The sequence below is a fragment of the Cotesia glomerata genome, unplaced genomic scaffold (genome assembly GCF_020080835.1).
Source record: "Cotesia glomerata isolate CgM1 unplaced genomic scaffold, MPM_Cglom_v2.3 scaffold_28, whole genome shotgun sequence".
NCBI classification, from domain to species: Eukaryota; Metazoa; Arthropoda; class Insecta; order Hymenoptera; family Braconidae; genus Cotesia; species Cotesia glomerata.
Genome location: NW_025403329.1, coordinates 1 through 14,810, shown reverse-complemented (window position 1 = coordinate 14,810; position 14,810 = coordinate 1). Strand labels below are relative to the sequence as shown.

Genomic DNA, 14,810 nt, shown 5'->3' with positions numbered 1-14,810 from the left:
ATTATGAAAAATTGAAAAATGTTACAGATAAGTACACAGATGATCCGGAATAATGCAAATCATAATTATCAAGAGATAATTGTGTAGTTATTGAGACACGAGTCAATATATGCATTAATACGGTTAGCTTGGACACGAGTCCGTAAGCGACTGTACTTAACCCGGTTAATGGACAAGAGTCTATTGTCGAGACTACCAATTTGATAAATCATACAAGAGTCAAGATTCATAAAACATAGAATAACATGACTATTAACAAAATAACAATAAGAATTATTATTTCAAAATGTTGTTCTTAGGTCGTTCACATAGGAGATCAAGAGACTACTATGACAGAAGCAGGTCCTCGAGCTATTTAGAATCGCGAAGTCGATCAAGAGATCGTTTTTGCGTGAGAGATCAAGGGACTATCATTCACGTGCACAATCACGAGATCATCATGTACGCAGAAGACCACGTAATCGTTATTCACGAGTAAGATCACGAGATCGTTTTCCGCACACTAGATCAAGAGATCGTAGTACGCGTACTTAATTAAGAGAAAAAGAAATGTGAGAATATTCAAGCTCTCGCAGCCGATCTAGGAGTAAACAATCGTCTTATCATTCAAGAGAATGAGGTTTAGAGAACCGAGCAGACAACCAAGATGCTACTCAACTAGGTAATGATCTGCCTAAGCAGAACGCAGAATCTGGAAAACAATCTGATCCAGTTTCAGATTCTGGTAAAGAAAAAAGAGGGGGCAGAATAGCCAGACAGCCGTGGCAGCTCAGTCAACACAACTGGATGATATCTTGAACATGATTACGAAGATTTTTTATAGATGTTAATTAACTGCTTTTAAAAGTTGAAGTAATAGTGTAAATTTAATAATAATTTGGCATTAAATGAAAATTTTTCAATTAAATAAAATTACAAAATATCTTAAGTATATATTTACAATATTTTAAGAATATCTCACATAAAAAAATTATAATTGGAAAACAAAATATGAAAAATTGCAGGTAGTTAACAAAATTTTCGAATATTATCCAACAAATAAATTGAGGAGGTAATGTCTACACAAATAGTTCTTTGTAGACATAATTCTTTACTAATCGATCATTCTTAGCATTATCAATAAAAACTGCTAAAGATGCTCAACTACGGACTCGTGATAGTGCCACGTATCATTGTCCATGATTGAAAACATCTTTTGTAAGATCGATTCCAATTTTATGAAATTTTTGGCCCTCAGCTTTATTTATGGTAACACAGAATGCTAAATTAATCGGGAATCGTCGTCGTTTAAAGGTAAAGGGATAGACGTTCTCGCAATACAACGTTTTCCGATTTATAAAAACTACATCGCCGGTTCTGTCGCCCGTTAGTATTTTACATCATAAAACATTCGTACCTAATTGTATAATCATTAGTCGAGTACCATTACATAATCCTTCACTTAACGAAAGATTTCTAATTAACATGACAATCGCGCATTGTCTCAAACGAAGTTCATATGGAGCTATATTAGGTGGATTTAACGTGTTAAGATATTCCGTTAAAGTAGCGTCATCAAAAGCTCCATTGTCGCAATTTTCAGTACTATCAACTGCTGTATATATTTTTCAGTGGAAATATCTAATAATTCAATAACTTCTTGATTGATTGCATCTACGTCGATATTTCGGGCTGAAAGAATTGCAGTCCCAGTAAGTTCATGATAGCGTTTACCTCTAATAATTCCTTGATATACATCGGTTACAATATTGTTACGTGTCGATACTAAACATTGATTCGGAAGTACTAATTTATCATCAATATCGTTAATTTTACCGTTCCCGACATCTAATAAAAATTGAACAAATTCTGTTTCTTGTGGCAATGCCCGCATATTCTGTTGTAATGAAAATATGCGAAAATGCCTCCATCAGGGAAAAGAAAATTTGATTGATAAATTAATAGTTTCATTTCTCGTTGCATGAACTTGTACCTGAAGTAATTGACGAAAATCTCCACCCAAAATCATTATTTTTCCACCAAAAGGAATATCATTATTCATAATATCCTGCAATGTACGATTATCAATTTCTAAAGCATATCTAGGTGACATTGGCGCTTCGTCCCAGATGAATACGTCAACATTACTTAAATAAATTCCGTGTTTTGAATTAGGTTTTACATTTGAAGACGAATCAGAAAACAAAGGAACTGGTAATCCAAAAGTTTTATGAACAGTCTTTCCACTCGGTAAAAGTGTTGCTGCAATACCAGTGTAAGCCATAGTGCATACGTTTTATTTTTATTTTTAATAGTTCACATAATGTTGTATAAATGAATGTTTTTCCTGAACCACCGGGTCCATCAATAAAAATACAATTACTGTGTACATCATTATTATGATAATTATCTACTATAGATAAAACATAGTGAACAACTTCCTTCTGATGAATATTCAATTTGTCATAATTTGAATGATTTGCTGATTCAGGTAATACATCTTGCTCTGTAACGTCAATGTTTTCTATTTCGTTTATTTGTGGCATACTTGAAAACGATGCAAGAGAATAACCTTCTCTGTGAAGCATTGAATTTATAAAAATATAAGTTTTTTTTTGCCCCCGTTCTGATGACCCTAATCTTTTTGTTAAATCTTCAGACATAGCTTCTTTAAATTTATTCCAAAGTTCATTAGGATGAAGTGGCTTACAATGAATAAGTATACGTACAAATAAACAACGTAATTGTCGAGGCATCATCCAAATAACCGCTTCATTTAGTGTTCTTTTCCATTCATCATCATCTTCGATAAGTTCGGCCGCTAGACATGTTTCTGTAAATGTATTATGAATCACACCATTGACGGTCCTAAGTTCTTCATAATTTCTCGCTCCTTTAGAATGTAATAATAATATTCTGAGGTGAAATAACTCAGATTGAGCTGGACTAACAGAATACATCCGACCTATAACATTAAAACATCGTTGTCGTGGATGCTATTGAGGTACAAGAGAGCCATTTTTTTTTTAGAAAACGTATAATGATATGGAATATCGCTGTATATAAATCTACGGGCTAATGGATCACGTTCATTTAAAGAAAAATACTCAATTAACATTGACCGTTTTTGTAAAGCTTGGATTAAACCATTTTCATCGCAATCATCGCTTATAGTTATGTTTTGTTCATTAGGTAAATGTACAGGTAAGCGAATGACTGAATGACTTTTATCTTGCAAATTTTACATAAAATGCGCCATGCACCTTCGACAGGTCCAACATAGCGAGTATCAACAAAATTTTTTATTTCATCATGATTTATAATGGAGTATGATTCCGACTGTTTAGACGATTGGCCATTTGATTCTGGCACTGATGACATTAATCGTGTTTGTAATTGTCCGTTTATTGTTATTCCTGCTTTATCGTGCCCTTTATATACATATTTGTATAAATGCTTAACTGCACTTACAGTCGATACTACTTCTACGTTAATATGACAATTAAAAGTTAACAACAAAGTAGCATTATAAGGTACAACATGTTGGTTATCGAAAAGTGATTGATTTCTCGTAAATGTAATTCCATTATCACGACGACGGTAAGAAGGATAACTATTAGCATCCAATAAAGTTTCGCTTTGAAAAAGCTTTAGGAAATCTTTTGAGCTTTTGTCGTTGACTAAACACTAATCACCGCACGGGCCATGTAGCATATTGGTGGTAACAATATTATGCAATGTAGGATTTTCATTTTTATCAGGTATTTCTGCACAGATGAATTTATTCACGCGTTTGGGAGTCGACATCTTAGAGATATTATCTAAAGTAATTAACATATGTAAATGTGGTAGTCCTCGTTTTTGAAATTCAATCACCCAATTATAAGCAACTACTTTTCCAAATAGATTGTCTTTAACTATCATTTTAATTAAAATATCTTTTTAATGCAAAATACACGTGCTACTAAATTATGTCTATCAGAATCTGTTTGACCTGAAAGTAAGTTTTCTGAGATTTCGCGCCATTTAGGATTACATGTCATTGTAATAAATAAATCCGGCTTACGAAACTTTCTAACAATCGCCATCGCATTTTGATAATGCTGTAACATATTTCTAGGTGAACTAGTAAAAGTCGACGATAAGATAATCACTTTACCGATTCTTCTACTTGCATCATTGTTTAATTGCGACTGAAGGTGATCTAATAATCCTTGATATGATTCTGCACGTAGTTTTGACTGATGATCTTGATCGTATTTTAATCTATCTTTTTCAATCTTTACATAACTATCAACAATCCACTGTTGCGTTAAACGTCGACCCATGATAAAACATTAAATTCATCTCTAATAGCTAATCTATACATAAAATAATCTGGTCGTGTTACTCTATTTTTAGTTCTATTAACTTGGTAAATATCTCTATGCCATCCTTGATTACCATGAGGGAAAAATAGTGGGTAAACCCATGGCTCAGAATTCGGATCCATTGACGTAACCCTTTGAAAAGTCTTTTGTATTTTTATTTCGAACAGTAACATAAGATTCCGGTATTCCAACATCAGCTGTCGTTGAAAAAACTGCAGCAACCTCATTTGCTCTTTGATAATTGTAACGTCGAACGTCCATACCAGGTTTTATTGTAAATACTAAATTTAAATCCGGTTCAACAATATTACCACTTGCATCAGTGACTGATTCTTCATCCAATATATCTTTCATCATTTGATAAGACATAACAAATTTATTATTTTTACGTAATATTTCTTCAATAATTACTAAAATTTCTCGATAACATTGTGCATTTTGCTCAGCTAGAAAATCTACGGCTTCCGCGGAATCTACAATAAAAAGTTGCCCATAACTCGGTGATTCATTAGAAGATGGATAGAGTGATGTATTCATCTAATAATAAATTTGTCCTTGTATTTTGAAACAATATGGACCTCTTCTTTGAACACTAAGATCAACAAGATTGGCGTTGAATGATGCAAAAGAAAAAGAACTGTTAAAATTTCGAATACGTTCAAAAAATTTTTAGATTTTTCATGAGTCTCTCAAATAGAGATTTTAAAACTATTGGGAAATCAGGCTATGGATCCAATTTTACATCACCATGATGAAAACAGTAATTGAAAGAATTCCCTTTATTCGCAACTTTTTCATTTTGAAAATGTTTTGCACCACAGTGTGTGCATCGAATATTCATTTCACCTATGTAATTTTCTAGAATTAATTGAGTATGGACTGCATTCCACACTGGTGGTTGAAAAATAGGATAGTTATGATCTGATAAACTATTATGATTATACATCTGATTATTTTGAATTGTATTACTCCTATTTATGTCACACAGTGCAATATTCGAAGTAACTGTATTGTTCCTTATCGAATTGTCACTTGATATTGATTCATCATAAAGATTATCATCATGATCAAGAAAAATATTTTCAGAACTGTCATTTTCAAAATTATTATATGATGATGACGGTACGTCTTCCATTGTAAATGTTGTATTGCATGGAATCGAATTTATATCGCTTAAACTTGTATCGCTAGTAGAAGGTTGATCTGTAATAGATATTTGTTGACAATTTAATTTGTCATTTTTGTAATTAGTCTGCGATGACGTTGATTTTCATTATATTTTTCACGGCGAACTCTCTTTATTTCCTGTTCTTCTTCCAAGGATCTTATGATTTTTCTCCTACCCATTGTAATAATAAAATTTTAGCAGTATATACTCATATATATCTAATGTAATGATAGAAAATGATTATAAAATAATTAGATGCAAATTAAAAGAATTTTTTATTAAATGAGCACAATTTACATATATGATTATTAGTATAAGATATTGATTATGGGAATATGGTTATGATATTCATATACAATATATAGCAAATAAAATTAATATTTTATTTCAATAGATAAAAGTTTTATAATTTATTGCAAATCCTTAATTAATAAGTTAAGCATAAGATATTGTAAGTAGTATTATAGTTAAATAACAATATATCTATAATTAAGATTACGGTATATGAATCATTTATTCAATATTTCGTTATCTATAGATTTGCCGTTTAAAGCTCACAATTTTTAGATATGTTGAAAATTTAAGTAAAGGTATAATTAATAAAATTTTCTTGTTACTATAAATTTAAAAATTTTTTCCACTATAATTATTTAACTCACATTAAATTTCTATACAACTTATATAATTTTATAGTACAATTAAATTCATATATATCTTATATTAATATTAATTTTGTCCTTTACTTTATATATATGTCGTATTGTCCTTTCCTCATATATACTTTTTATATCAACATTAATTTTGTCCTTTGCTTATATACGTCCTTTATTTATCATATAATTTCATAGTTCAATCAAATTCATGTCTTATATTCACATTAATTTTGTCCTCTTCTCATATACGTCCTTTAACTAAAATATTATTTCATAGTCCAATCAAATTGATATATCTTATATTAGCAATAATTTTGTCCTTTGTACATAAAAGTCTTTTATTTACAATATTCAAGTTAATGCTGTCATCCAATTTCGACGAAATTTAAAAATAAAATTAAATCTTTTTAAATTACAATAATTTAATTCACAGTCAATCGTTGTTAGACATTGACTTGCTTCTAAAACTTATCCTCTATTGAACTGGATCTGAAAATAGAAAAATTTAATTAACATTGATGAACATAATTATCATCTTGTATGGTAAATATTAAATGTAATTCTATAACAATTTAATTCTCAAGCATTCAATTACTTAGATTGCGCCTCTAAACAAATTAATTCGGAATCATCGTTAATTAACATTCATACTGAAATTTCGAGGTTATTTAAGAATTTTGATACTCATTAATTAATAATACTTCAATTTAAAAACACGACGTGAAGCTTAAGATTGCCAATATACTCCTTATACATTAAATAATGAACTGTTATTACTTATTTATTTAAATTAAAACTTACCGATATTAAAGTCAGCAGAAATGAAAAATTTCTGCTATATTTTAATTGTAGATATTTATGCAAATCTACTGATCCATTAATTATAAATTAAATAGATTAAATGGAGCAACAATATACACGAATGCACATTCAAATATTTTGATGAAATCAAATTAGACAGAACTTAAGTCAATCAATAAATATTTATTTACGAAGTGATGACGTAAAATAACAGCAATTGAATTTTTTTTCTGTCAAGTACGGTTAGAAGAGTTGATAATAGTATAGATTATTATAACACAATATATTTATACTATTCCCATAAAAATTACGAACAGAAAATGATCACACGATACTCATGAACACGTGATATGAAGGCTGTATCTCTAAAAAATACTAAAGTGTTTGCAGGGCAGCACAGTTGTTAGCGCCATTTTTAACCGGAAAATTTAAACTGTGAAAATACAATGAAAATAATTTAAATCATTAAATTAAATTATGGAGATGTTTGATAAATTATATTGGAACGAACTTTCAGAAAATAATTGATTAATTTGATTAATGTTGATAGTTAACTGTCCAAAAATCGAATTTCCCCATCAAAAATAATATTAGTACTATGACGAAAAATCCTTGTAAATGTTTAACCTATAAATACACGAAAAAGTCATTTAGATAAAACTCACGTAAAAAATGTTATCTTATCCATACATAGTACCTCATAGCTAAAATTTATAACAGAGGATAAAAAAAATAAGAATAAACAGGAATTTAAAATTAAAAAAAAATAATTATAAAATAGTACGTCATAATTATAAATTTTATTTTTTCACAATACATGAACACAACAAATTACATATTGAGATTTTTATTAGAAACTTACATATTATTTTGAAAAATAAATCATAACGTGGAACAAAAGAATTAAATCATAAAAGAACAATAGGGAGAGAAATTTTGCTCTTATATTCTAATATCGTTACACAACATTTTCAGTTTAAACTTATAACTATTCTTAAATCTTGACTTTTTAAAAAAATAATTATTTTTAAATCTTTGAATTTAACCAAAAACCGTGCGATAAATTAGTAATGACTATTAACTTGAAAAATAGACAATATCTTTAGCAACTCAAGTCTTTGTTCAGAAGTAAGAATTATCTCTTATCTCGACTCTTGGTTTATAGATATAATAAACAATCGTATTTACTATTTTAATCTAATGACTACGATTTCGATTCTTACGTTTTAATTAAAAATTTTTGTAAAAAGACTGGTTAAATAATTTATCCTTATCATAAGTAATCCCTATTCTACATATCACAATAGGCAGTCTTGAGCTCAAGTCATAATCTTAATTAACGTATGATTATTTATATTACATACCACCACTTACAAGGAAACTCTCTCCGGTGTCCCTCTTCGATTTTGATGAAACTGAGATATGTTATTCTCCGTCGAAATCTAAGAGACACGTATTTTTTTTATCTGCGGAAAAACATTTCTAGGGGGTGAAACTACCCTCAAAGTTTAGCCTCCAAAGGGGTGTTTTTCAAGTTTCGCATACTTGCAGTTTAAATAATCGAATAGGACCAATTGCATAATTTTCAGGGTGGAAAATCATGAAAAATGCTTTTGGTTTTATAATAAAACAATGGATAGAACAAAAGTTATGAGGGTTGAAAATCACAAAACTTTTATAAAAACTATTCGATGGATTTCAACGAAACCAACGGCAATCGGAAGAGGGAAAAAAGTAGAGAATACGTCTTTCGGGGTTTTTCCGAAAAATTAAGTTTAAGGGGTGAACATCCCTTAAGCATATCTACATTGACCACCAAGAAAATATCGTTTTTTATATTAATTTCGATATGAATTCATCAATAATAATTTGTTCGTACATTTCTAGCATTTAGAAAATAATAATAATATTATATCTTAATATTTTACTTACTTGTTTACTTCTCATCCCAAACTTTATTTTGTGTATCGGGACATCAAATATTATAAATGTCATGTAATGTGAATCTGTTTTGGAAAATAAGAAAAAAGAAAATAATGCTTACAATATATGCTTTACTATAATCAAATTAAATTTAAAAATAATTTATAAATGATTTTTACAAAAATATTTAATATTTCTGATGTTTATGAAATTTAATACTTAAATTCATCATTTTGTCATATGCAGATCTATTCAATATATGTTTTGCAATCATGATGTTTATGAAAAATGTTGAAAACACAACGACATTTTGCACCATGAACAGCGGATAATTGCTATATTTTGACAACCAGGAACCTCACAATGAGAATTGCATGATCCGTGAAATGCAAAATCCACAGGATTTTCGAACTCATCTGGTTTTACTTCTGTGTAGCCACTTTTGTACCACGAGTACTTGAATAAATTTATGTACCGAGGAGATGACAATTGGATATGTGTAAGTGATTGTAATTTTATAATGTTATTTCGTAAATGCAAGTTTATGTCCAAATTCATCAAAACTGTACGATCCGAAAAATATCGAACAAAATTTTTCCATACTCGGAATCCAAAAACATCAAGTGGTTGAATTTTCCCAGTTGTACCTTTTGGTAAGATCATTACTTCAGTATCTTTATTTGTTGGTTTAACGCTTTGTACAACTTGAGGACAATGCCCAGTCCATGAGTCAATTAGTAATAAAGATTTTGGGCCCACATTTGGAAAAAACACCCTCTCCAACCAAATTTTGAAATGATCAGAAAATTAAAAAATATGAACTATTTGTATCAACAATAACTTATGCGCAAACCAGAAAAAAAAATAAAGAATAATTCGTACCTGATGTAAGTTTTCCTGATTTTGATGCTTCTATGTATACATTATGAGGTCTAAAAGTGTTGTTTCAACTATTGGTCCAAATTTACCACTTGGTTCTTTTAGAACCAAAAAAAGTGGGGATAAAAGCTTTCCATCAGCGGATACAGTTGGTTGAACTGTGTAACTATGAGTAGTAGAAGTAACAGATTGTACAAGACATTCTACTTGCTTCTCTCCTTCAACAGCTAAAGTTCGACCGGAATGCATTTCCAACTGAAAACCACTTTGATCTGAATTATATACGTTTGCTAATTCATAAATTTTAATTTTTTGTTTGACATTATCGACGAATTCCTCAGCTTGCTGTTTTAAGGATTTACTATCTTCAATGGGTTTGGACGTGATAAACTTATTTATTTTTCTTGGTACGATGCGATGTGCTCTTTTGAATGACGCGATCCACTTTGTTGATGCTTTAAAACGGAAATCTTCCGCACCAATTTCTTTTTGAGCTTGTAAGGCCTATCTTTATGTCACAATCATGTACGATTAAACCTGCATCTATAGCTGCTTTGAAATTTTGTAATGTATATTCACAAATTCTTGCTAATTTTTCCTTATAAGTCCCTCCCTGATTTAAAGTATGAGCCCATCTTCGTAACTGTCGCACAGATTGTACCTTTCTAAATTTTTGTCTAACACTGTCTAAACTTAAATTTCTTTTTGCCACTACGCCAGTACTCGACGGCTTTCAATTTATATTCATAAGATAAATCTTCAACATCCTTAGTGCATTCGTCGATAGGTGTTTCTTGATCAACTAGTGCATTTGCCCACTCTTTATCTTCCACGACTTCCATCGTCCAATCTTTATACGGTTCTTGGAAATGCAAAGAACTTTCTTCGACCATTTCGACTCCGGAGTATTCGTTCATAGCATTGAGTAAAATATTTTCAAAACTTTCTTTGATTTGTATTTCTTCGTCATTTACTGGCGATTCTGGAATGTTCATGACTTGAAATTTTGTTAAGAGTAGTCTTATAACATTTATAGGATTGACTTTCATTTTGCTCTGTATACTAAAATAAAGATTTTCGTACAATTTTAAATTATTCACTTATTAAAAAAAAAAAAAACACGATTATAATATTGAATTATAAAAGATGAAGTACATCGCAGTAACTAAACTAATCTCGAAATGATACATTTATTTATACTATGTTGTTTTTCACATTACTGACTCATATATACTAAAAATATAATTATCTCTTTTTTTGTATGAGATAACGATGAATGATTATTATGATTATAATAAATCATTATAAGCATTTTCTTTTTTTTTTTTTTCCAAAGCAGATTCACATTAAATGACATTTGTAATATTTGATGTCCCGATACACAAAATAAAGTTTGGGATGCGAAGTAAACAAGTAAGTTAAATATTAAGATATAATATTATCATTATTTTCTAAATGCTAGAAATGTACGGAAAAATTATTATTGATGAATTCATATCAAAATTAATATAAAAAACGATATTTTCTTGGTGGTCACTGTAGATATGCTTAAGGGATGTTCACCCCCTAAACTTAATTTTTCGGAAAAACCCCGAAAGACGTATTCTCTACTTTTTTTTCCTCTTCCGATTGCCGTTGGTTTCGTTGAAATCCATCGAATAGTTTTTTTTTTATAAAAGTTTTGTGATTTTCAACCCTCATAACTTTTGTTCTATCCATTGTTTTATTATAAAACCAAAAGCATTTTTCATGATTTTCCACCCTGAAAATTATGCAATTGGTCCCATTCGATTATTTAAACTGCAAGTATGCGAAACTTGAAAAACACCCCTTTGGAGGCTAACATTTGAGGGGTAGTTTCACCCCCTAGAAATGTTTTTCCGCAGATAAAAAAAATACGTGTCTCTTAGATTTCGACGGGGAATAACATATCTCAGTTTCATCAAAATCGGAGGGGGACACCGGAGAGAGTTTCCTTTGTTAGTCTGAATGGTGAAAATTTTTCGCGGGATTAGGCAAATCGTCATCTGATTTGCGCTTTGGGGTATAAAATCCCATATTGTTCAGATCGTCCTCGCTCAATATTGGTTCGCCAGTGATAGAATTAATTTGACTCATCGACTGACAGCTAAGGACACATCCTTCTGCGAACAATTAATTCGAATTAAAATATTTATATTTTTACTAACACTAAAACATTTCAAATTGTATTATAATACTACCAGTTGAATTGTATTCGCAGTCGACAGAGACCTTTCATGCCTTTAACCAATTCTGGTTTACCTTGGTAGATCCTGATATGCACTCGGATTTTCCATTCGTGATCGACAATTACACCGCTGCCGCGACTTCAATGCATGAGTCAAGTGAACCTGGTCCATCCCGACCAATCCCATGCTATTAATAATTCACACAAAATTGAGTGAAGTGAATTGTGTGGAAAATTTAGTGGGTGAGTGCCCAGAAATCGGAAAACTGAGAACTCTAAGGACAATACCCGGAGTATAAAAGTAAGAAATTATTGAAGAAAGAAATTTGAAAAGTGAATTGAAAAAGAAGATAATCGTTCTGAAAATAGAAAGAGTGAATTGAAATAAAGAGATAATAGGAAAAGTGGAATTTGGAAAAAAGAAGATAATTGAAAATAAAAAAGTGAATTGAAAAAAGAAGATAATTGAAAATGAAAAAGTGAATTGAAAAAAAGAAGATAATTGAAAATGAAAAAGTGAATGGAAATAAAGAAGATAATTGAAATTGAAAAGTGAATTGAAAAAAAGAAGAATTATTGAAAATAGGAAAAGTGAATTAAAACAAGAAAAATAAGTGAAATGAAAAAAGTAATCCAGAAAAAAGAAGAATAATTGAAAATAGGAAAAGTGAATTGAAACAAGAAAAATAAGTGAAATAGAAAAAGTAATCCAGAAAAAGAAGAATTATTGAAAATGAGGAAAAGTGAATTGAAACAGGAAAAAAAAAAGAAAAAGAAAGAGTAAACCAGAAAAAAGAAGAATTATTGAAAATAGGAAAAGTGAATTGAAACAGGAAAAATAAGTGAAATAGAAAAAGTAATCCAGAAAAAAGAAGAATTATTGAAAATAGGAAAAGTGAATTGAAATAAGGAAAATAAGTGAAATAGAGAAAAGGAATCAAGAAAAAGAAGAATAATTTACATAGGAAAGTGAGATAATAAGGAAAGTTATTGAAATAGGAAATTAATTGAAATAGGAAGAATTGAAGTAAAGTGCAATTAAGAAATAAGGTAACTGGAATAAGAAAAGAAAATAAAACAAGTGTCCCCGAAGAAATAAGAAATTCAGTGAAACAAGAAAATAAAGTGAAAAAGAGAGAGAGAGGTCAAACAAGTGTCTCCAGAAAAGAAAGAAATAAAGAAATAGAAGCAGCTACTACAAGGGAGAGGAACACAAGCCACGCAGAGGATAAATTAACAGCCAGCAACAAAGAACGTGTCATCAGCAGGGCTCGAGGAAATAGGAAGGCCGACCAATCATTTTAGAGGGCACAGGGAAACAGTAAATGCAGATTACAATTCAATTGAGCATCTTGGCACTGAGGTAAGTCGCAAAAAATTGATCATATAAAAGAAGCCGGTGACGAGGATCGGCAGGCGTGGTTCGACGGGTGGCGCGATAACGAATCACACAACTCCACCCCTAGTTCTGAAAATTCCGACATTGCTCTTGACGACCTTTCATTTGACGCACTAATAAACGAACGGACATTAGAGAACGGTTCGACGAACGGTGTCCTAGACGACGAATCAGAAGAAGAATTATCAGGAGAACCAGTGACGACCATGGTGGAGACAGAAGAAGCCCGGTTGAAGCGCATCATATCACTCACGAGACACATCCCAGTATTTTCAGGAGAAGGTGATGTCGAACCATTTATCGACGCCATTGAATACTGTACCCCTAGGCTAAAGGATGGGGATGAAGAAACCTTCATTTTTGAATTAGCGTCTAGACTTTCAGGCGTTGCAGTAGGCAGCATGAGGACAGTCATGAAGACAGCTCGGACAATCGACGCAGTCATAGAAAAACTACGACAAAATTTTGGGCGTACCGAAGACTTCTTCGCAATATTAAGTCGACTAACAAAATTATTGCAGGAGGAGAATGAGAGCGTAGCAAGATTCGGGGCACGTTTAGAAAGTATGAGAAGTCAGGCAGCTAACAAAATCGACAGGAGTACACTTACAGCGGACCAAAAACAATATCGAAATAATGATTTAAATGCAGCGGCCCTGGAAACATTTATTGTAGGTCTCACACCGCAGCTATCATTTGCAGTTTCCACCCAGAAACCTAGGAACCTTACAGATGCATTGAAAGTGGCATTGGAAGCCGAGATCCAGAGTGAAAAAACGGAGGCAATGAATAAATTAAGAGAAGACAGAGTTCGCCGCAGAGAGAGAGACCACGCTAGAATCAGGTTGGCAACATACGGGGAAGAATTGCAGGCCGAGGAGTCAACGAAGAAATCCAACAGGGAATCAGTCGGAGAGGAACCACTAGTATTCACCGTTACGAACGATGCAGCTAATATTGACCAAGGTGGCCCAAAATGTTATGGATGCGGAGAGCCAGGACATTTTATACGTAATTGTCCAGATCAAAATGAGAGACGGCAGCAAGTACGGCGAGGAGCACACAACCTTCGAGGAACCGGACAACTGTGCAAGAACAACAACCACGATAATGCCAGTAATTTCGATAACAGGAGGTCGTATGGTAACAATTACTATGTCAATAATAATCAAGCCGGTCAAGGATATCAAGGTAACTACAGGGGTCAAGGATATCAAGGTAACTACAGGGGACAAGGAAGAGGCAACAATTATCAGAACAGAAGAAATCAATGGCAGCAACAACCAGTAGACAACCGAAGAGATGGATCAATGAGCCCGCAGTATCAACAACAATCTTGGCAACAAAGACAACGACTACCTCAGAACCAGCGGCAGCAACAACCACAACAAAGACAGTATCAACAGAACCAAGGTCAACAAGAACAAAT

General features: G+C 31.6%; 1 protein-coding gene and 1 long non-coding RNA gene across 2 annotated transcripts; both read right to left on the bottom strand.

Annotated features, from left to right (window-relative positions):
* Nucleotides 1–1,540: 1,540 nt before the first annotated feature.
* On the bottom strand, nt 1,541–4,307 carry LOC123274271. The gene is made up of 6 exons (XM_044741837.1): nt 4,046–4,307; nt 3,675–3,896; nt 3,243–3,464; nt 2,363–2,944; nt 1,973–2,241; nt 1,541–1,876 (listed from the first exon to the last, which is right to left on the bottom strand). The coding sequence occupies exons 1-6, from the start codon at nt 4,305–4,307 to the stop codon at nt 1,541–1,543; spliced, it is 1,893 nt and encodes a 630-aa protein (XP_044597772.1).
* A 7,473-nt stretch (nt 4,308–11,780) lies between these two features.
* LOC123274278 lies at nt 11,781–12,119 on the bottom strand. The gene is made up of 2 exons (XR_006511483.1): nt 11,996–12,119; nt 11,781–11,917 (listed from the first exon to the last, which is right to left on the bottom strand). It is a non-coding gene; the product is annotated as an uncharacterized LOC123274278 (long non-coding RNA).
* Between the last annotated feature and the right edge of the window lie 2,691 nt (nt 12,120–14,810).

What these genes read in the sequence shown, in the direction of transcription:
- LOC123274271 (XM_044741837.1), bottom strand. Translation starts at nt 4,307, where the DNA reads ATGGGTCGACGTTTAACGCAACAGTGGATTGTTGATAGTTATGTAAAG. An exon ending in GGCGATTGTTAGAAAGTTTC is followed by an intron (nt 3,897 to 4,045) that starts GTAAGCCGGATT and finishes TTAAAATGATAG; the next exon opens with TTAAAGACAATCTATTTGGA. An exon ending in TATGCTACATGGCCCGTGCG is followed by an intron (nt 3,465 to 3,674) that starts GTGATTAGTGTT and finishes ATATTAACGTAG; the next exon opens with AAGTAGTATCGACTGTAAGT.